This window comes from Amphibalanus amphitrite, unplaced genomic scaffold, assembly GCF_019059575.1.
Source record: "Amphibalanus amphitrite isolate SeventyFive unplaced genomic scaffold, NRLGWU_Aamphi_draft 001654F_arrow, whole genome shotgun sequence".
NCBI classification, from domain to species: Eukaryota; Metazoa; Arthropoda; class Thecostraca; order Balanomorpha; family Balanidae; genus Amphibalanus; species Amphibalanus amphitrite.
This window is the reverse complement of record NW_024883147.1, coordinates 91,173-113,396: the sequence shown is the minus strand read 5'-3', so window position 1 is coordinate 113,396 and position 22,224 is coordinate 91,173. Positions and strand designations below refer to the sequence as shown.

At 49.3% G+C, this 22,224-nt stretch overlaps 2 protein-coding genes across 26 annotated transcripts; one reads left to right on the top strand and one right to left on the bottom strand.

Moving 5' to 3' along the window:
• Nucleotides 1-9,361: 9,361 nt before the first annotated feature.
• On the bottom strand, nucleotides 9,362-17,663 carry LOC122374417 (SWI/SNF-related matrix-associated actin-dependent regulator of chromatin subfamily A-like protein 1). Of its 21 annotated transcripts, none has more exons than XM_043353166.1 (3): nucleotides 17,623-17,663; nucleotides 11,616-13,427; nucleotides 9,362-10,285 (listed from the first exon to the last, which is right to left on the bottom strand). In XM_043353166.1, the coding sequence occupies exons 2-3, from the start codon at nucleotides 13,383-13,385 to the stop codon at nucleotides 9,851-9,853; spliced, it is 2,205 nt and encodes a 734-aa protein (XP_043209101.1). In that variant the 5' UTR covers nucleotides 13,386-13,427; nucleotides 17,623-17,663; the 3' UTR covers nucleotides 9,362-9,850. The 21 variants fall into 21 exon arrangements, with proteins under 21 accessions (XP_043209101.1, XP_043209099.1, XP_043209098.1 ...); XM_043353164.1 differs by having other exon boundaries at nucleotides 17,598-17,640; XM_043353163.1 differs by having other exon boundaries at nucleotides 17,604-17,631.
• Nucleotides 15,116-22,092, top strand: LOC122374418. Of its 5 annotated transcripts, none has more exons than XM_043353172.1 (5): nucleotides 15,116-15,134; nucleotides 19,586-19,759; nucleotides 19,903-20,090; nucleotides 20,407-20,609; nucleotides 20,865-22,092. In XM_043353172.1, exons 2-5 carry the CDS (start codon nucleotides 19,591-19,593, stop codon nucleotides 21,865-21,867), a joined length of 1,563 nt encoding a protein of 520 aa, XP_043209107.1. In that variant the 5' UTR covers nucleotides 15,116-15,134; nucleotides 19,586-19,590; the 3' UTR covers nucleotides 21,868-22,092. The 5 variants fall into 5 exon arrangements, with proteins under 5 accessions (XP_043209107.1, XP_043209110.1, XP_043209112.1 ...); XM_043353175.1 differs by lacking the exon at nucleotides 15,116-15,134 and adding an exon at nucleotides 17,795-18,091; XM_043353177.1 differs by lacking the exon at nucleotides 15,116-15,134 and adding an exon at nucleotides 17,801-17,834.
• The last annotated feature ends 132 nt before the right edge of the window (nucleotides 22,093-22,224 follow it).

The window sequence follows — 22,224 nt, the reverse complement described above, 5'->3', positions numbered from 1 at the left end:
GGGAGTCGATTGGTGCCATTTTTAGCGCTCTAGTTCTACTGGGTGGGCCACAATCTGCTGTGCAAATTTGGGCCACGTGACCTTTGTTGACCTCTGTAGGTCAAACGCCTGGGAGTGCCACCGAATGACTGGGACTGTGGATTGGGCATGTCATGGCCTACACGGTGTGCGAGTTTCAGATTGATCGGAGGTGTCCCGAATCTGGGCTGAATCCGGGCGGCGTCGTATTGAGTGTCGTTTATTTGCACATTTTGACCTGCCGAGGTCAAACGGGGTCACATATCGAAAAGCAGTTTTTAAGGAAAGTTACTACGGCCTATGGGCTACCCGATCATGTGCTTTGATTTGGAATTCGGTCAATCCATCTACTCGAAAACTGCTGTGCAAGTGTATTTGCGATATAGCCCACAAATGACCTTAGGTCATCGAATGACCTTGAGAGGTCAAATGAGTGTTGGGAAAGTAAGATTAGATGCTGGCGAGTCGATTGGTGCCATTTTTAGCGCTCTAGCTCTACTGGGTGGGCCACAATCTGCTGTGCAAATTTGGGCCACGTGACCTTTGCTGACCTCTGTAGGTCAAACGGCTGGGAGTGCCACCGAATGACTTGACTGTGGATTGGGCTTGTCATGGCCTACATTGTGTGCGAGTTTCAGCTTGTTCGGAGGTGTCCCGAATCTGGGCTGAATCCGGGCGGCGTCGTATTGAGTGTCGTTTATTTGCACATTTTGACCTGCCGAGGTCAAACGGGGTCACATATCGAAAAGCGGTTTTTAAGGAAAGTTACTACGGCCTATGGGCTACCCGATCATGTGCTTTGATTTGGAATTCGGTCAATCCATCTACTCGAAAACTGCTGTGCAAGTGTATTTTCGACATAGCCCACAAATGGCCTTAGGTCATCGCATGACCTTGAGAGGTCAAATGAGTGTTGAGAAAGTAAAATTAGATGCTGGGGAGTCGATTGGTGCCATTTTTAGCGCTCTAGTTCTACTGGGTGGGCCACAATCTGCTGTGCAAATTTGGGCCACGTGACCTTTGTTGACCTCTGTAGGTCAAACGCCTGGGAGTGCCACCGAATGACTGGGACTGTGGATTGGGCATGTCATGGCCTACACGGTGTGCGAGTTTCAGATTGATCGGAGGTGTCCCGAATCTGGGCTGAATCCGGGCGGCGTCGTATTGAGTGTCGTTTATTTGCACATTTTGACCTGCCGAGGTCAAACGGGGTCACATATCGAAAAGCGGTTTTTAAGGAAAGTTACTACGGCCTATGGGCTACCCGATCATGTGCTTTGATTTGGAATTCGGTCAATCCATCTACTCGAAAACTGCTGTGCAAGTGTATTTGCGATATAGCCCACAAATGACCTTAGGTCATCGAATGACCTTGAGAGGTCAAATGAGTGTTGGGAAAGTAAGATTAGATGCTGGCGAGTCGATTGGTGCCATTTTTAGCGCTCTAGCTCTACTGGGTGGGCCACAATCTGCTGTGCAAATTTGGGCCACGTGACCTTTGCTGACCTCTGTAGGTCAAACGGCTGGGATTACCACCGAATGACTTGGACTGTGGATTGGGCATGTCATGGCCTACATTGTGTGCGATTTTCAGCTTGATCGGAGGTGTCCCGAATCTGGGCTGAATCCGGGCTTGACCGAATTATTGAGTATCGTTTATTTGCACATTTTGACCTGCCGAGGTCAAACGGGGTCACATATCGAGAAGCCGTTTTTAAAGAAAGTTACTACGGCCTATGGGCTACCCGATGATGTGCTTTGATTTGGAATTCGGTCAATCTATCTACTCGAAAACTGCTGTGCAACTGTATTTTCGATATAGCCCACAAATGACCTTAGGTCATCGCATGACCTTGAGAGGTCAAATGAGTGTTGGGAAAGTACGATTAGATGCTGGCGAGTCGATTGGTGCCATTTTTAGCGCTCTAGCTCTACTGGGTGGGCCACAATCTGCTGTGCAAATTTGGGCCATGTGACCTTTGTTGACCTCTGTAGGTCAAACGCCTGGGAGTGCCACCGAATGACTGGGACTGTGGATTGGGCATGTCATGGCCTACACGGTGTGCGAGTTTCAGCTTGATCGGAGGTGTCCCGAATCTGGGCTGAATCCGTGCTGCGACGTATTGAGTGTCGTTTATTTGCACATTTTGACCTGCCGAGGTCAAACGGGGTCACATATCAAAAAGCGGTTTTTAAGGAAAGTTACTACGACCTATGGGCTACCCGATGATGTGCTTTGATTTGGAATTCGGTCAATCCATCTACTCGAAAACTGCTGTGCAAGTGTATTTGCGACATAGCCCACAAATGACCTTAGGTCATCGCATGACCTTGAGAGGTCAAATGAGTGTTGAGAAAGTAAGATTAGATGCTGGCGAGTCGATTGGTGCCATTTTTAGCGCTCTAGTTCTACTGGGTGGGCCACAATCTGCTGTGCAAATTTGGGCCACGTGACCTTTGTTGACCTCTGTAGGTCAAACGCCTGGGAGTGCCACCGAATGACTGGGACTGTGGATTAAGCATGTCATGGCCTACACGGTGTGCGAGTTTCAGATTGATCGGAGGTGTCCCGAATCTGGGCTGAATCCGGGCGGCGTCGTATTGAGTGTCGTTTATTTGCACATTTTGACCTGCCGAGGTCAAACGGGGTCACATATCGAAAAGCGTTTTTTAAGGAAAGTTACTACGGCCTATGGGCTACCCGATCATGTGCTTTGATTTGGAATTCGGTCAATCCATCTACTCGAAAACTGCTGTGCAAGTGTATTTGCGATATAGCCCACAAATGACCTTAGGTCATCGAATGACCTTGAGAGGTCAAATGAGTGTTGGGAAAGTAAGATTAGATGCTGGCGAGTCGATTGGTGCCATTTTTAGCGCTCTAGCTCTACTGGGTGGGCCACAATCTGCTGTGCAAATTTGGGCCACGTGACCTTTGCTGACCTCTGTAGGTCAAACGGCTGGGAGTGCCACCGAATGACTTAGACTGTGGATTGGGCATGTCATGGCCTACACGGTGTGCGAGTTTCAGCTTGATCGGAGGTGTCCCGAATCTGGGCTGAATCCGGGCTGCGACGTATTGAGTGTCGTTTATTTGCACATTTTGACCTGCCGAGGTCAAACGGGGTCACATATCGAAAAGCGGTTTTAAGGAAAGTTACTACGGCCTATGGGCTACCCGATGATGTGCTTTGATTTGGAATTCGGTCAATCCATCTACTCGAAAACTGCTGTGCAAGTGTATTTGCGATATAGCCCACAAATGACCTTAGGTCATCGAATGACCTTGAGAGGTCAAATGAGTATTGGGAAAGTAAGATTAGATGCTGGCGAGTCGATTGGTGCCATTTTTAGCGCTCTAGCTCTACTGGGTGGGCCACAATCTGCTGTGCAAATTTGGGCCACGTGACCTTTGCTGACCTCTGTAGGTCAAACGGCTGGGAGTGCCACCGAATGACTTAGACTGTGGATTGGGCTTGTCATGGCCTACATTGTGTGCGAGTTTCAGCTTGTTCGGAGGTGTCCCGAATCTGGGCTGAATCCGGGCGGCGTCGTATTGAGTGTCGTTTATTTGCACATTTTGACCTGCCGAGGTCAAACGGGGTCACATATCGAAAAGCGGTTTTTAAGGAAAGTTACTACGGCCTATGGGCTACCCGATCATGTGCTTTGATTTGGAATTCGGTCAATCCATCTACTCGAAAACTGCTGTGCAAGTGTATTTTCGACATAGCCCACAAATGGCCTTAGGTCATCGCATGACCTTGAGAGGTCAAATGAGTGTTGAGAAAGTAAGATTAGATGCTGGGGAGTCGATTGGTGCCATTTTTAGCGCTCTAGTTCTACTGGGTGGGCCACAATCTGCTGTGCAAATTTGGGCCACGTGACCTTTGTTGACCTCTGTAGGTCAAACGCCTGGGAGTGCCACCGAATGACTGGGACTGTGGATTGGGCATGTCATGGCCTACACGGTGTGCGAGTTTCAGATTGATCGGAGGTGTCCCGAATCTGGGCTGAATCCGGGCGGCGTCGTATTGAGTGTCGTTTATTTGCACATTTTGACCTGCCGAGGTCAAACGGGGTCACATATCGAAAAGCGGTTTTTAAGGAAAGTTACTACGGCCTATGGGCTACCCGATCATGTGCTTTGATTTGGAATTCGGTCAATCCATCTACTCGAAAACTGCTGTGCAAGTGTATTTGCGATATAGCCCACAAATGACCTTAGGTCATCGAATGACCTTGAGAGGTCAAATGAGTGTTGGGAAAGTAAGATTAGATGCTGGCGAGTCGATTGGTGCCATTTTTAGCGCTCTAGCTCTACTGGGTGGGCCACAATCTGCTGTGCAAATTTGGGCCACGTGACCTTTGCTGACCTCTGTAGGTCAAACGGCTGGGAGTGCCACCGAATGACTTAGACTGTGGATTGGGCTTGTCATGGCCTACATTGTGTGCGAGTTTCAGCTTGATCGGAGGTGTCCCGAATCTGGGCTGAATCCGGGCGGCGTCGTATTGAGTGTCGTTTATTTGCACATTTTGACCTGCCGAGATCAAACGGGGTCACATATCGAAAAGCGGTTTTTAAGGAAAGTTACTACGGCCTATGGGCTACCCGATCATGTGCTTTGATTTGGAATTCGGTCAATCCATCTACTCGAAAACTGCTGTGCAAGTGTATTTGCGACATAGCCCACAAATGACCTTAGGTCATCGCATGACCTTGAGAGGTCAAATGAGTGTTGGGAAAGTAAGATTAGATGCTGGCGAGTCGATTGGTGCCATTTTTAGCGCTCTAGTTCTACTGGGTGGGCCACAATCTGCTGTGCAAATTTGGGCCACGTGACCTTTGTTGACCTCTGTAGGTCAAACGGCTGGGAGTGCCACCGAATGACTGGGACTGTGGATTGGGCTTGTCATGGCCTACACGGTGTGCGAGTTTCAGATTGATCGGAGGTGTCCCGAATCTGGGCTGAATCCGGGCGGCGTCGTATTGAGTGTCGTTTATTTGCACATTTTGACCTGCCGAGGTCAAACGGGGTCACATATCGAAAAGCAGTTTTTAAGGAAAGTTACTACGGCCTATGGGCTACCCGATCATGTGCTTTGATTTGGAATTCGGTCAATCCATCTACTCGAAAACTGCTGTGCAAGTGTATTTGCGATATAGCCCACAAATGACCTTAGGTCATCGAATGACCTTGAGAGGTCAAATGAGTGTTGGGAAAGTAAGATTAGATGCTGGCGAGTCGATTGGTGCCATTTTTAGCGCTCTAGCTCTACTGGGTGGGCCACAATCTGCTGTGCAAATTTGGGCCACGTGACCTTTGCTGACCTCTGTAGGTCAAACGGCTGGGAGTGCCACCGAATGACTTAGACTGTGGATTGGGCATGTCATGGCCTACACGGTGTGCGAGTTTCAGCTTGATCGGAGGTGTCCCGAATCTGGGCTGAATCCGGGCTGCGACGTATTGAGTGTCGTTTATTTGCACATTTTGACCTGCCGAGGTCAAACGGGGTCACATATCGAAAAGCGGTTTTAAGGAAAGTTACTACGGCCTATGGGCTACCCGATGATGTGCTTTGATTTGGAATTCGGTCAATCCATCTACTCGAAAACTGCTGTGCAAGTGTATTTGCGATATAGCCCACAAATGACCTTAGGTCATCGAATGACCTTGAGAGGTCAAATGAGTAATGGGAAAGTAAGATTAGATGCTGGCGAGTCGATTGGTGCCATTTTTAGCGCTCTAGCTCTACTGGGTGGGCCACAATCTGCTGTGCAAATTTGGGCCACGTGACCTTTGCTGACCTCTGTAGGTCAAACGGCTGGGAGTGCCACCGAATGACTTAGACTGTGGATTGGGCTTGTCATGGCCTACATTGTGTGCGAGTTTCAGCTTGTTCGGAGGTGTCCCGAATCTGGGCTGAATCCGGGCGGCGTCGTATTGAGTGTCGTTTATTTGCACATTTTGACCTGCCGAGGTCAAACGGGGTCACATATCGAAAAGCGGTTTTTAAGGAAAGTTACTACGGCCTATGGGCTACCCGATCATGTGCTTTGATTTGGAATTCGGTCAATCCATCTACTCGAAAACTGCTGTGCAAGTGTATTTTCGACATAGCCCACAAATGGCCTTAGGTCATCGCATGACCTTGAGAGGTCAAATGAGTGTTGAGAAAGTAAGATTAGATGCTGGGGAGTCGATTGGTGCCATTTTTAGCGCTCTAGTTCTACTGGGTGGGCCACAATCTGCTGTGCAAATTTGGGCCACGTGACCTTTGTTGACCTCTGTAGGTCAAACGCCTGGGAGTGCCACCGAATGACTGGGACTGTGGATTGGGCATGTCATGGCCTACACGGTGTGCGAGTTTCAGATTGATCGGAGGTGTCCCGAATCTGGGCTGAATCCGGGCGGCGTCGTATTGAGTGTCGTTTATTTGCACATTTTGACCTGCCGAGGTCAAACGGGGTCACATATCGAAAAGCGGTTTTTAAGGAAAGTTACTACGGCCTATGGGCTACCCGATCATGTGCTTTGATTTGGAATTCGGTCAATCCATCTACTCGAAAACTGCTGTGCAAGTGTATTTGCGATATAGCCCACAAATGACCTTAGGTCATCGAATGACCTTGAGAGGTCAAATGAGTGTTGGGAAAGTAAGATTAGATGCTGGCGAGTCGATTGGTGCCATTTTTAGCGCTCTAGCTCTACTGGGTGGGCCACAATCTGCTGTGCAAATTTGGGCCACGTGACCTTTGCTGACCTCTGTAGGTCAAACGGCTGGGAGTGCCACCGAATGACTTAGACTGTGGATTGGGCTTGTCATGGCCTACATTGTGTGCGAGTTTCAGCTTGATCGGAGGTGTCCCGAATCTGGGCTGAATCCGGGCGGCGTCGTATTGAGTGTCGTTTATTTGCACATTTTGACCTGCCGAGATCAAACGGGGTCACATATCGAAAAGCGGTTTTTAAGGAAAGTTACTACGGCCTATGGGCTACCCGATCATGTGCTTTGATTTGGAATTCGGTCAATCCATCTACTCGAAAACTGCTGTGCAAGTGTATTTGCGACATAGCCCACAAATGACCTTAGGTCATCGCATGACCTTGAGAGGTCAAATGAGTGTTGGGAAAGTAAGATTAGATGCTGGCGAGTCGATTGGTGCCATTTTTAGCGCTCTAGTTCTACTGGGTGGGCCACAATCTGCTGTGCAAATTTGGGCCACGTGACCTTTGTTGACCTCTGTAGGTCAAACGGCTGGGAGTGCCACCGAATGACTTGGACTGTGGATTGGGCATGTCATGGCCTACATTGTGTGCGAGTTTCAGCTTGATCGGAGGTGTCCCGAATCTGGGCTGAATCCGGGCTGCGACGTATTGATTGTCGTTTATTTGCACATTTTGACCTGCCGAGGTCAAACGGGGTCACATATCGAAAAGCGGTTTTTAAGGAAAGTTACTACGGCCTATGGGCTACCCGATGATGTGCTTTGATTTGGAATTCGGTCAATCCATCTACTCGAAAACTGCTGTGCAAGTGTATTTGCGACATAGCCCACAAATGACCTTAGGTCATCGCATGACCTTGAGAGGTCAAATGAGTGTTGGGAAAGTAAGATTAGATGCTGGCGAGTCGATTGGTGCCATTTTTAGCGCTCTAGCTCTACTGGGTGGGCCACAATCTGCTGTGCAAATTTGGGCTACGTGACCTTTGCTGACCTCTGTAGGTCAAACGGCTGGGAGTGCCACCGAATGACTTAGACTGTGGATTGGGCTTGTCATGGCCTACATTGTGTGCGAGTTTCAGCTTGATCGGAGGTGTCCCGAATCTGGGCTGAATCCGGGCTGAATCTGGGCTGAATATGGGCTGTCTTGACAGACATCTAGTGCTAGGGCGTATTTTGCGTTTTTTTTTTTTTTACTGGGGAAATGATTATGACCAGGAATAGCACTCTGCAAACTTCTATGGGCGCCTGCATAGGGGCGAAACTGATTTTCCAGTGCAGGGACGGCCATCGGCATTGTGGGGCGGCATTCATTCCACTGGGGCGTCTGCCAGTGTTGAAGGGCGGTATTCATTTCAATGGGGCGCCCGTTGGTGTTGATGGGCGACATGTATCACCTGGGGCGCCTATCGGAGATTGGGGCGGCATTAATTTCACTGAGGCGCCTATCGGCGTTGACGGGTGGTATTTATTCATCCGGGGCGCTTATGGGTGGTATAGGCCGGCATTCGCTTCACTGAGGTGCCTATCGGTGTTTTAAGGCGGCAGTAAATCCACTGGTGTCTGGGGCGCCTACCGGCGTCGAAAGGCGACATTTATAATTCATTTTACTGGGAGGCATATTGGTGTTGATGTGTAACATTCATTCTCCTGGGGCGCCCGGCAATGAGAGGGCGGCATTTATTCCGTTCCCCTGGGATGGGCCCCTATCGGTGTGGAGGCGTCGCCGTCGTATTAGTTTGAAATGGGGGCACCTCTGGGTGGTAATAGATGCATTCATTTCGCTGGGACACCTACCAGCGTTGATTGCCTGTATTCATTCATTTCGGGCTCCTATCGGTGTTGAAAGGCGGCATTTATTTCACTGGGGCGTCACAAACCTGCTACTCCCACCATAAACCTCAGCCTATTCACTTCACGTTAGCAGTAACTAGAAGTCTCTTAGCCTCGGCATAGAGTCTCGGGTGTGTCCTGTACATTGTCAAAATACAGAAGTGTTTGGTTGGAATGGATTTTTTTTTTTTTAATGCTTGAATGACATTGAGCCAGGATGTCCGTTCCGAAGGGCTGACGTGATACTAATGACACCACTGAATGCAATAGTGCAGTGCAGCCCAGGCGGCATACTGCTTACCGGCCTGCAATTCTCTGTCACCGAGTTAGTGTTATGGATTCGGCGCCTTATTCACTAGTCCACACGAAGGTATTGGAACCGTGGAACTCTTTTCTATATGCCTTATTCGGAGAATCTTATGATATGGCGATGAAGTTGTTTCTAAACGAACATTATGAAGGTTACATTTACGCTATGGAATGTACCTAACTATTTCTCGTTACATAAAAACTGTAATTCTGAACGTGTTAACCGAGGTACAACACATTGTCAAACGTCTCTTCACTATTTGTGTTACTACAACGGTGTTTATGGTAAGGGGCGCCCAGCGGGAAGGGGCGCTTCAATATAGTTTGCACCCCTATCCTAGAATACCTTCCGCCGCCACTGCTTTTTCCAGTAGGTAGGTACCTCAAATATGCGCTTGGGAAAGCAGCAATACACGTGCTAACTGCTAATGCACTTATTTGACTATTGCCAGTTCAGTGTTCACAAAATGCACATTTATTGTGCAACATATGTATTCAAGCTACACATGACGAAACAAGAGCCTGCCCCCTACTACGTAATTTCCATCCTCCAGTCCAATAACAACACACCTTGTGTCCCACTCCCATGCGGTCTTTTGGCACGTAATTTTGCGACAGCTTACATCCATCCTAACTCTCAGTGCTTGAGGCCGTGAAACAAACACACATGCATCACGAATCGTCGCCTATTCAGGGGCAATCTCCAAGGATCCGTAGCATGAAGAACACGTTACATTTATTCGCAAATCACTAAAAATGAGCTCAAGCGTGTTCACTATACTTGTGAGCGATAGCCTCACCGTTCAAAAAGCTCGCGGCAAGCCACAAACAACAGAACCTAGTGTTCCTCGACTGTTCATATCACATACTCGTGTCTTTTATCACATGAATATCACGCTGGCATCAAAGCCGATTCAATGACGCGTCAGAGAGATCATTACGAGTTACTCGTGGGCGTTACGTTCACTGGCTTTCTTTGCTGGTTGGTCCTTCTGCGTCGGGAACATCCCCGCTATCGTCCCCCATCCACTCATCCCAGTCAGCATCGCACAGCTCAGTTACCCACTGTTCGGAAACAGCCGCCGCGACCGCGTCGTCCGTCGCGCTTCCGTCACTCCGCTGTGAGTGTGACAGCCCCGTCTCACTCACGCTTGGAGCGCGCTCCTTGCCCGACTCTGTCGATTCGCCGTCGGCGTCTGGCCGCTCGCCGTCCTCACTCGCCAGCTGTTGGAACAGATCGGTGATGAGCGGCTGTCCGTCGGAGGTGCGCTGCCGGTCCTCGTCCGCCTCGGTGAAGTCGTCCTTGCTCAGTCCGGCCCGGTTCAGCACGTCCAGCTTGCGCTGCACCAGCGGCCAGATGTGGTCGTCGGCCGTGCCGCGGGCCACCAGGTACCGGATCTGACGAACGCCGACAAAACCACGGTCATTGATATAATACATTAGCCGACCGAAGTAAATAACGAAACAGATACGAATGTTGATTCAAAATGTTGACAGATACGAATGTTGATTTTGAATATATTTGATTTGTAGAATTGTTTTATTATTTACTTACATCATTATCCAGATACGAATGTCACGAGCGCGATTATCTACTACTAACCTTACCTAACTGCACGCACGAAACTTGCAGTGAGATGCTTTAATCACTCCCTGGTAATATCGCGAAAAATTGAAATTTCTCGGCCACAGATAACAGTAGTACTGACACCTCTTCGTTTTGCACGTGGCACGTGCATTAGGGGTCACCCATACGCATCGAGAACAGCACACTACGTGTAAGAAGGGAAGAGGCTATCCCACACAAAAGACCGCGAGTGAATCAGTCCAGTGGTTGCAGAGATTATCTACTGCTAACCTTACCTAATTGCACGCACGAAACTTGCAGTGAGATGCTTTAATCACTCCCTGGTAATATCGCGAAAAATTGAAATTTCTCGGCCACAGATAACAGTAGTACTGACACCTCTTCGTTTTGCACGTGGCACGTGCATTAGGGGTCACCCATACGCATCGAGAACAGCACACTACGTGTAAGAAGGGAAGAGGCTATCCCACACAAAAGACCGCGAGTGAATCAGTCCAGTGGTTGCAGAGATATAAGCTTTGCAAAGGCGCCCCCACGGCGACCGACTGCTAATATTTAGCAATAATCAGTGTCACATCCGCACACGGGAGGTATCCCCGTCACCTGTTCGTATACTCTGATGTGGTTGGGTTCAAGTCACAGTCGAGCCCTGATTTTTTACAGCTTTTCTTAAAAACGGCACATCGTGCAGTGACGTGCTATACATTGTTGGAAAGAGCATCGAAAGTTGTATATTTTATTAACTTTTCACTTTGGTATATCTGCAACGTAAAAAGTTATTAAGCAACAAAGACGCTCCCATTGACTTTCCATGTTAAAAATTTTCATTTTCAAACGAACTTTATTAGAAAAAACGATTTCTGCCAGCTTAACGAAGCATACCAGCATGTACTATGCTCTTTTCTCTACAAGATATAAGAGTTTGGGCGAAATCTATCTCTAAAATTTTGTACAAAGATCGAATGAAAATGTCTCTGCAAAGTCTGGACATCGCCGTCCATTGACATTTATTCGCATTTATTCGCATTTATGTACTACTGTTATCTGTGTCTCGGCGCATAACATGCTTTCCAGTTTCCGCATGCAAGTTAGAACGCTCAGAGAGAGAGAGAGAGAAAAAAACATATTGCGGCCCCTCACCTGGACACTGTCCTGCTGTCCGATGCGGTGGGCCCGATCCTCCGCCTGGGTGAGCACGCCTGGGTTCCAGAACAGCTCGGCGAACACCACCAGGCTCGCGGCGGTGAGCGTCAGGCCAGTGTTGGCCGCCGTGATGGACAGCACGGCCACACGAACGGACGAGCTGCTCTGGAATCGGTCACACTCGCGTTTCCGCTGGGCGGCCTGCGTGGAGCCGTCGATCCGGATGTGCTGGTCCTTGCGTCGCTCCAGGAGCTCGCACACGGCGTCCATGACGACCCGGTGGTGTGCGAAGCAGATGAACTTGGCGCCCGAGTCGAGCAGATCCTCCAAGTACGAACAGACCGCCGGTAGCTTGGCAGTGGCAGTTTCTCGGAAGTACTCTAGCAGAGCGCCACGTCGCTCCGCAGCCTTCAGTGACGCTTTGGCCATGCGAGTCTCCATGGCGTTCATCTTCTTGGTGCGGCAGTGCACCTGGCCAGGGTCCAGCAGCACCAGGTGGCGCTGCTTCGACGGCAGCTGGGTTATCACATCTCGCTTCAGGCGGCGGATCATGATGCGCCGCTCCAGCAGGATCTGCAGCTCGGTCATGCGCGACGAGCCCGAGAAGTCCCATCCCCAGGCGTTGCGCTTCCCGTCGCAGTAGCGGAGCCCAAAGTCGTTGAACACCGGCATGAATTTCCTGTCGATGGCACTAATTTGCGTGTAAAGCTCCACCGGCCGGGAGAGCGCCGGCGTGCCGCTGAGGAGGAGCGCGCGGCGAGCGGCGCGCAGCAGCGGCAGCGCCGCCCGGGTGCGCGCCGCCTTCGGGTTCTTCAGGTTATGGGACTCGTCCATGATGACTGAGCGGAATCCCACATCACGCAGCTGTTTGGAACAGCGAGACAGCAAATCGTACGAGACGATGAGCACGCGCGCTTCAGCGGTGAAGTCCTTCGAAGAGTCCATTACCATGATGGTCGAGGGATGCTGTGACGGAAGGAAACGCAGAAACTCATTGCGCCACTGGTACCGCATGGATGACGGACAAACAACGAGCAGGGGCCAGTCGTGGAAATGACTAGCGATGCCGATAGCCTGTATTGTCTTGCCGAGACCCATGTCGTCAGCGAGGAGCACCCGTCCGTCTCGAGCCACCCCCATTTTGATTCCTTCCCGCTGGAAGGGCATCAGTGCCTCGAGCAATGTCGCGTCCAGGGTGGAGAGGTCGACCTTGCCTGCGTCTGGAGCGGGCTGACGGAGACAGCGCAGCACGTGAGCAGGCAGCGGTGCCACTGCAACACCTGGGTGGAGCGGCTTCAGAGCAGCCATCAGCTGATCGTGGCGAGAGACAGGGAAGGACCAATGACGCTCGTCTGGATGATAGCGCCGGTCCGGCACTTTCTGGAACATGGCTATCATGTCTTGGTTGTAGCCCACTTCCACCATGAAACGATCAGCAGAAATCAAATGGCAGCTGCCAGCCACCACCTGTTTTTTCGTCCCGTAAAAGGACTCCTTGTTGATCGGCACCGTGTTGGTTCTCGAACCCGATGCGCGATTTGTGCTCTGGAAGTGAGGCGAGGAGCTCCCTTGTTTGGAATTAAATGTCCCGTCATATTTCCGTTTCAGCGGAACGATTGTTGGTTTATGGTTTGCTACTTTGGTAAGTTCGGCATTCCCAGTAGAGGCATGGGAAGGCTGTGTCTGACTTCTCTCAGCACGTCTCAATAATGCTTTTCGCCGGTTTTCCTCAATCCTCAGCTTTTGTTCTTCAGTTAAAGATGACATTTCGTAAAGGCAATTAGTCAGATTGCGTCCATCACCTCAGAGCTGTAAAATGTAAGATAGTTTATATTATAGCACTCAAGAAAATGTACTTTGAAATAGCATGCCAGCACCATTTGGCAGTTACTCAACAATGAGTTAATGAAAAAAGTTGATAATCAGTTAAACTGCCATAAATCACCATAAATCAGTTAAACTACCCACAAATGTCAGCCATCAGGTTAATTGGTACCACAAGGCACAAACAGTGATAACTGGTAGGTAAAGCATACCACAATGTTCTTGCACAGGCACACGGTTCACAATCGTGGTAACATTTATCATCCGAAAGAGCATCTGCTGAAATCTAATCTTAACATTGAAATTTCCCACAGTCATACATTTTTAGTACCAACTGTGCATTTCACTCAGACTCACAGTGAGACCAGCCCAAGACCAAAATGAAAGAGCACATTGACATCCTAATTTCTCTTGATATCAGTGAGCATTGGCACTAGCAGTAGCGTAAAAAACTGAAGTTTTACCGCGCAACTACTTCATAGTTTGTGGTTTGTGCTAAGCAATAAAATTGAAAGTGGTAGCCAGGGCTGCGGAGTCGGAGTCGGTCGGAGTCGACAGTTGTGACCGGAGTCGGAGTTGGAGTCGGAGTCAATTTTAGAAACCCGAGCCAGAGTCGGAGTCGGAGTCACCGAAAATCTGTCGACTCCGCAGCTCTGCCGGGTCTGCGGAGTCGGAGTCGGGAGTTGGAGTCGGTCGGAGTCGACAATTCTGCCCGGAGTCGGAGTCTGAGTCGGAGCTGGTTTTTGAAAGCCGGAGCCGGAGTCGGAGTCGGAGTCGCCGAAAATCCATCGACTCCGCAGCCCTGGTGGTAGCAGACTAAATGCGTTGGTCAGGGTGGTGTTTCATGGTGCTGCGCTGCAGCGCACTGCCCTGCAGTTGCCTGCAGTAGTGCACTGCGCACAGAGCTGTATTGGGTTAACATGGAAACATCAACAAACCCGGATGCTTGCAGTGCTGGAGCATCAAGTCAAATTTGTCTATCGCCGCACCAATGCAGCAGCACAGCACACTGCACGAGTGCAGCGTCATGCCTTGACACATGCAAACACAATTTTCTCCCTGCATCAGCTCAAAAACATTGCATACAGTTCAAGTTGAATTGAATGATTCAGATTGTTTGGACTGAGACCAACGTTCTTTTTAATTTCCTTGGCTATTTCTTTGCCTAGGTACCTATGTATAACGATCATACAAGCAAACAACAAGAAAGCAAGTGCCAAGGAAAATAACGCAGTCTGCACTCTGCAGGGTAGGATGTTGATCATATCAATATTATTGAATCAAATACTCTCTCCGGTGAAAATTACATATTGATATATATATGCTTTCGGTCCCCGCGTCCAAACACGTCGACGGGCACCTTCACTACTATACCCTGCCTTGACCCTGCCTACTGTAGCCTTTCTCATAAAGCTTTGTCTAGTAAAAAGTAATAGTAAAAAGCACGATTTTACTGTTGACCAGTAAAATTTTGTTTTATAAAGCAAAAATTACTTTTACCTGGAGTTGCAAATTTACTAGGTTACTATAGCGCAGTTTTACTGGTGACCAGTAGGAAGATCCTGGGTTGTGTTTCATAAAAGCACGTGCCCTAGTAAAAAAGTCGAATGACGTTTGCTTTCGTGCTGTCAATTTCACCCTTGCTCTACCTTGCAGTAAAACAGCTTAGGAGTTATGCTTTTAGCTTTAATTGTACTTTATGTCTTAATGCATGCCCTGAGTTTTCGGCATAAGCCTTTTATTGACAAATAACAAACTTCATTTTTTCTTTAAAAACATCTATTGTTGCTAAAACCTCACGATAAATCATATGAAAAGTTGGCTCTCCATCCTGGCAAACTGAACGAGGTCAAGCGTATTTTTAGCAAGCTAATGTGAAGTGGAGATATGTTCAAAACGTTCAAAATGTGAACTGCGATGGATTTTCATTGAAGGAGAGACATTAATTGAAAAAGGACAAGACACACGGACAACGGGCAATCACTGAAACATAATAAAGGAAGACCCAGTAACCGAAGCATTTTCGATGTCGGCATAGAATAAACCTATAGAGCCTTGGAATAAACGCAAGTCCAACATTATCCTACTACTTGAACCTGAACCTGAAGTGAAAGAAACGTAATTGGTCTTGTGAGTACAAAACGACGCTGAATACTTTGTGGGTGCTGAACACTTAGATGCAGCTTGAAGCAAAATAGCGCTCACCGCCGTGACCATTGATGGTTCGAGGGGCACGTTGGAGTATTTGTCCCCCTCTGCAGCGCCCAAAGGTACGAACTTACGCATTTTTCCTCGCATTGAGAGGGAAATCAACAACTTTTATAAGAAGTTTGATTTAAACAGCACAAATAGGCATAATATATCACAATAATTTTTGAAAAAGCAAAAATGAAGCACATTATTGGGGAGCATGCCTCCCCCAGCATATCAAATAACTTCTGGATCTTCTAATGACTTTACCGGTTGGTCGGACGGAGTCATGCATTACATCAGTGATGCCATCCACTGGGGCTATTGTGTGCGACGTTCTCGTATGCCCACCTACAAGCAGCGTTGTAGGTAAGTGACGGTCAGCTACGAGCGGGATCTGCCGGCTATCGAAGTCATGTGCTCAAATAACTAACCGTGCACACTGCACAGTGTGAAGGAGAAGGCCGACGAGCAAATAGCAACTTTGACCGCGGCGCGGGAGCGCCCGTACGAGCTCATATTGGGCCGTACTGGCGGCACGTGGGAGATCTGTTTTCTCGCCCATGTGTTGTAGATACGTAAGTGTCTGTGCGGTTGTGGCTTGTGCGTTTGTAATCTTTGATATAACCATGTGAATATGTAGCTACAACAAAATACATGCAACTGAAATGTGATAGGCATTTTTTAAAAAGCCACGTACAGATTTGGTACGGACTAGGCTAGCCGAGGCAGGGAAATCCAACCCAGGGAAAGTCTAGTCCAATCCAGTGCCCGGGTCTGGGGGTGTTTCCCTTTCCTTTGCATTGCTCTGTAAATGAAGCAGCTACCAAAAATGAAATTTTAGTGACCAGACGAAAGGTCGCAACAAAATAAATCTCCACATTAAAAATTGAGCTCGAGCCAATTTAGGTCAAAATTCAAAGCCAACTTGATTGCAGGGATCCTTAACTTAATGGCAAGAAGCGCACGGAATGCTGAAATATTTTAAAAGTGGGTGTGCCGTGGGGGCCTGCTTTAAAAACTCTGACCCCCTTCCATCGAAAACAATATCTAGTTGCGTCAGCTATCTCTAAATCGCATGATTCATCAAACATTCGCCGGTTCCTTCATGGCATAAACCTATGTTATTTGATAGCTCGTTCAATTATCGATACGTGGATGCTGGTCCCGTGCCGATCATTGGTCTAGCTACCAAGATATATAGGGCCTGTTCCAGCGCCTCCAGAAACCTCCAGAAAGCTCCAGAAAGCTCTAGAATTCTCCAGAGAGCGTTCCAGCGCCTCCAGAAAGCTCCAGAAAGCTCTCGCCAAAGCTCCAGAAACCTCCAGTAGCCTCCAGAGAGTTGAGAGGTCCAAATTTCTCTGGAGGCTCTGGTCTACAATTATGGCGCACATGTGACAATCACGAATGTAAACAAAGGACATTTGACTGATAATTTTACAACTTGAATGTAAAGAAAATTACATTGCTATAATTTTATTTATCTTTTTAACTAAAATTGAAAACAAATTTTGCGTTTCAAGAGAGAACAATCGTCATTCTTTTGGTATCTATGACACCAATCTCCAGAAATCTCCAGATTGCGTTCCAGCGCCTCCAGTAAAACCTCTGGTAGAGCCTCCAGTCAAGAATTTATTCTGGAGGCGCTGGAACAGGCCCATAGCCAGAACTGCAACGGTGTCTACCGCATTTCGACGGTCAAAATAAAATTAAAAAGATATCTTCCACACGGAGGTCCCATGACTCGTTTTCAAGCGTTACTGAGCTTCGAAATCTTACTCTTTTACTAATTACTTTTCACTATTGTTTATGAGACAGAGGGCAACAGTGATTAGTAAACTTGAAATCACTATTCTACTATACACCAGTAATAGTAAAAAATGTTTATGAGAAAGGCTCTGTTGTTATTTATCAATTCCATCCACTAGGCAATTGACGTCTGCAACATTACACTGTTCGACAAACCAGCACTTCAAAACCTAGCGCTCACGGTTTCCATGAAAATACCAGCAGAATTATGCATTGAGATTTGAGATTTCAGGATGACGTCATTTAGAAATAGTAATGCTAGCACATTCTATACTATTTCAGAAATGGCGCAGGTTTTACATTTATGATTATACACGGAGTTCGTGCTTGCACGTGGGCGGACGGTGGACCCCATCGACAAATTCAAATTGCAGCCGATTGCAAACTTGCAGTGTGCGGGAAGCATACATTAATTTTTAGAAAGAGGGCCGTGGGGTACAGGCGCTTAGTACCAAAAGCATGGTATTCTATTATAGAAGATGTTAGAAGATGCTCAACTACATTTTGATTTTTGAACTATATTATATTCAAGACAAAGTGGCTGCAAAATGCAACCTAGACTGGAATGCAGTCCTAGAGCTTGGCTAGAACTTTGATTTCGTAGCAAGGGGTATATCATGATATAGACTGTGCCGTAAAATACCTCTCAGGTAGGTACATCTGAGAAATTGGACTGATATGATTTTCAGGCTTTGCATTCCATTGGCTAGTTCTGACTTGAACCCTGGCTGGATCCAGCTTGGACATGTTGATGTGCCCTGCTTGGATCCTCGATCCCGGATCATTGATTCAGGATGAATCTTGAGTGATTTTCTGGGCTGTGCTTTTTTCTGGACAATTGGCAGCTGGCACCGTCTGGTGGCGCTAGCAGAGCTTGTTATATATCAATGCCAGATACAAATTAGGTTCTACTAAATATCCATTTCTTAATTTTACAGTGAGTGCCATTTTGCGTGTTCATGTCCATCTCCTACCGTGTTTATATCAATAAATAACAGCTATTGTACATCGCCAGCTGGCCAGCCAGCTGATTTTATCCAGTTGTTATTGAGGCCTGATTTTCTCAGAACTGTAAACTCTGAAGGAATGCAAAATAATGGTTCATACTTCATTGAGAGGTTTTTATCAGCCATGTTTTCCACCATAATTCCAGACTTGAAGACTGTCAATCTCAGCCACCTCAGTTTTTGTGATTGGTTGCTGCTCAGCTGCTGGGATCCGTGCCATGTCTGGTCACTAGGATGTTGTGAATCTAACCTAGCTGTATTGAGCGTGAGAACTGAGAATTCACGTCTGTTCACAAATTGCCTTTTGACAAGCTGTTGGGCTATGATTGGATGCCTCGGGCAGTTGGAAATGAGGATGCTTGGAACCGTCTGTAAGCTACACATCTGACAGTAAATGACGTGAAGAGGGTAAATGATCAGTAAGATAGTAAGCTACACGTTTAACCCTCGTCCGTTTTGCCAGCCGCGAACATATAGGCGGTCTTTTGAACCCCCACCCCACCCCCTTGTCGTTTGGCCCCTGATCGGGCTAGAGCTTCACGGAAAAAGCGAGCGTGTTGCCCGTGATGAGAGGAAGCTGATGATACCTTATTTTATGGTCCTACATAGGTCTTCGGTTGACCTTTCACGTCAGGTCAAAGACCCAAAAGTCGGGAAAGTCGGGACTTGTTAGAACGTCGTAGCATGGATTATCCATGGTCGGACGTAGTGTGACGGTTTCTGAATGAGGGTTTTCGGGGTGCTGGTCATCATCATGATCATGAATTTTATGCTAGTTTTGATCACAGATGATGTTTTCATGCACCAAATCCTGACCACCATGCGATCAGAAAATTCCTTACTGTCTGAAGAATTTAGGAGCCACATTGCCAGACGTGGTCCAGATGACGTGTAGGGTCAGACTTGATGACCTGACCATTCCCCCCCTCCCCCAACTTGAAGGTCGCTCCGTATACGCCTCTGCACATATGGATGCAACAGAGGCACTATTTGCCGTTCACCGGACCTGAATCGCTACTGAGCATATGACGCCTAAGGACAAATTGTCTGAACTATGCCCACCTTTCCCTATTTGCCATGCTCATAGCCCACCTATCACCATTAATCCAGGTTGATGAATTGTTTGATTTGTTTCAGAAACAATGGGGTTTCCTAGCACTGGCAAGCAGTTATACTTGGGAGAAGGAGACTTTTCTTTCACTCGATCTCTCTGCGAGAAAGATCATCTCCCTAAAGGCGCCATCGTTACTTGTTACAGTAAAGACCTAACTGATGAAGCCTCAGACAACTCGGCCTATCTACAATCAACAGGTAGGAGACAATTATAAAAATATTTGTTCATGACAATTTAAGCCTTGTTCAGTTGTCTAGCTGTCGCAGGCTTACGGTAACCCAGGAACCCTACGACTAGATTTATTCATTCAAATGTCATCCTTGATCTTCATCTCTTACAGGCATAACGGTGCTGACCGGAGTTGATGCCACAAAGCTCGCTTCGTATGAAGCAATCAGTGGTAATCGCTATGATTACATCATATTCAATTTTCCTCACACGGGTCACAAGATGAAAATTCACCTGTGCAGAGCGCTGTTGCGGGACTTTTTGGCATCAGCAGCACCACTTCTAGCGGATTCTGGCCAGGTAAGATGACGATTCGGGGCTTAATGTGATGAAGTTCTTTTCGCACCCCTGAGCGTGACCGGCCAATGCACTCGATAAAGCGAGACTGATAACGTTTACGGTAAACTTCATAACCATCTCCCTTCCCTTGGGAAATGATGTGCATGGCGAGTCAGTCGCGGTAGGACAAAATGGTTATGACATTTTTATCAAGTTTTGATGTCTTGGAACATAAAAATTGGCCTCTGATTTTCCGATCAGCAATCATGCTTCCTGCAGGTCTGGGTGACGCTGTGTGTTTCCGGCAGGTCTGATTGACTCTGTGTGTTTCCGGCAGGTCTGGGTGACGCTGTGCGCCGGCCAGGGCGGCACGGCCGGCGACTCGGTGCGCCGCGCCTGGTCCGACAGCTGGCAGCTGACGGCTCAGGCGGCCGCCGCCGGCCTCGTGCTGCGCCGACTGGAGCCGTTCCAGGCCCAACAGGTGCCCGGGTACCGGCCGACCGGGAACCGCGGCAGTCAGAGCCGCACCTTCCATACCAGGTGCGTGCCGCAGCGCCTCCCTACTGTCAGCCCGCGTGTCCCACTCCCGGAACTCCTATCCCGGCGAGTCCCAACCACAAGACTTCATTCAGCGTGTCTAAGCATATGGAATATGGAGCTTCCTGTCGGCGCTGGACCGTCTGGTGCGGAGCAGAGCAGTCTTTATGGTTGGCTATATAATCACAGCATAGGTCATCCGGTGTAAGATATCGTATCACTGAGTCTACTCAATGTTGCGTCGGGTCGGTGTTTCAGGGACGGTCTGATCCACGTGCTGGAGGCCGGCCGGCCGCTGTGCCCGGACACCGTGCGCCGGCGGCTGCCGGGCGGACCGGCACGCCTGCTGCTGGACGGCACGCCGCTGCCGCTGGCCCAGTACTGGCTGCGCCGACTGCCGCCGGACGACAGCTCGCTGGCCGCTCACGTGGTGCGCCGGCTGGCGGCGGGCGCGACTCCCCGTCCCCGTGTGCTGGTGGAGCACGACGGTCGCTGTTACGGCGCCGGGCCGGCGGAGCTGAGTGACGCGGCGGCCGGCGGGGACCTCGTCTGCCGGTCGGACGGCGGCGGCTCTCCGGAGGAGGGTTCCGGTGCCGGACAGGACGTCCGTGTCACATACACCGTACGGGACGGGGAGGTGGGCCCGACGGTGGCGGACGCGCCGCTGCGGACCCGACTGACCATCAGTGGACCGGCCGACGCCGCGCCCGAGCCGCGACACGCGCTGGCCGCGTTCGGCCTGGTCTGTAAGAAGAGTCGCCAGGAGGACGGGCTGGAGCTGCGCGCCGGCTGCGGCTCCGGCTGGCTACCGGTGGCTCGAGTCCGGACGGGCGACACGGACAGCTCCACGGTGACGTTTGATGTGGACGCTATCACCGCGTGCTGGGTGCAGGAGGACGACTGGCGACACGCGGTGCGCTCCGACTTCACCGCCGACGGCACTGCGCTCCGCCTGCACAGTGTCTATCCTCCGAGCTACTCGCTCGACATGAGCTTCTGGGTGAGCGGCGGCGGTCCGTCGGACGCGCCCTTCTCGTGGTGCCGGCTGCGACGCGCGCTGCGGGCAGCGCTGGGTGAACTGCTGGTGCGGCTGGAACTGATTGACGAGTACGAACAGCCGGACAGTGGACGGCGAGCGTGCACGGTGCGACTGGAGTACCAGGACCTGAGCGGGCCGCTGTCACACGGCGGCGTCCGACATCTGCACGAACAGGTGCTGCCAGAGGTGCTCCGAGACGCGCTAGGTGTGGACACTCGGTGACAGAGTACGCCTCCAGGCAGAGAATCGCTGCAGGAATAAGGAACACTACTTTATAAATGTTTCGAAAATACGACCATCGTTAAAACTGACATATTCCATGATGACGCGTTTGTTATCGTAAGTTATCAAGAAGCTGTGATATAGTGTGTCGCTCATCTTATCGCTCTTAGTGTTCAGGGGGTTGTGAGTGGTAATAAAAGGCTCAACAGCCGTCAGGCCGATTAACTTTGTAGTTTGTCGATAGCGAGACAACAAAAGGTTCACGTGATCGGATGCCTAGAACGGATTTTGTTCTACAGGTACCCCGCCAGTGGTATACCCGGCATGGGTTTAAAATCCGCTGGTTACTCTCTGCCA

Coding starts and splice junctions, on each gene's coding strand:
- LOC122374417 (XM_043353166.1), bottom strand. CDS start 13,385: ATGTCATCTTTAACTGAAGAACAAAAGCTGAGGATTGAGGAAAACCGG. Junction 10,286..11,615: donor GACAGCAGGACAGTGTCCAG/GTGAGGGGCCGC, acceptor GGCGTTCGTCAG/ATCCGGTACCTGGTGGCCCG.
- LOC122374418 (XM_043353172.1), top strand. CDS start 19,591: ATGGGGTTTCCTAGCACTGGCAAGCAGTTATACTTGGGAGAAGGAGAC. Junction 20,091..20,406: donor TTCTAGCGGATTCTGGCCAG/GTAAGATGACGA, acceptor TGTTTCCGGCAG/GTCTGGGTGACGCTGTGCGC. Junction 20,610..20,864: donor AGCCGCACCTTCCATACCAG/GTGCGTGCCGCA, acceptor TCGGTGTTTCAG/GGACGGTCTGATCCACGTGC.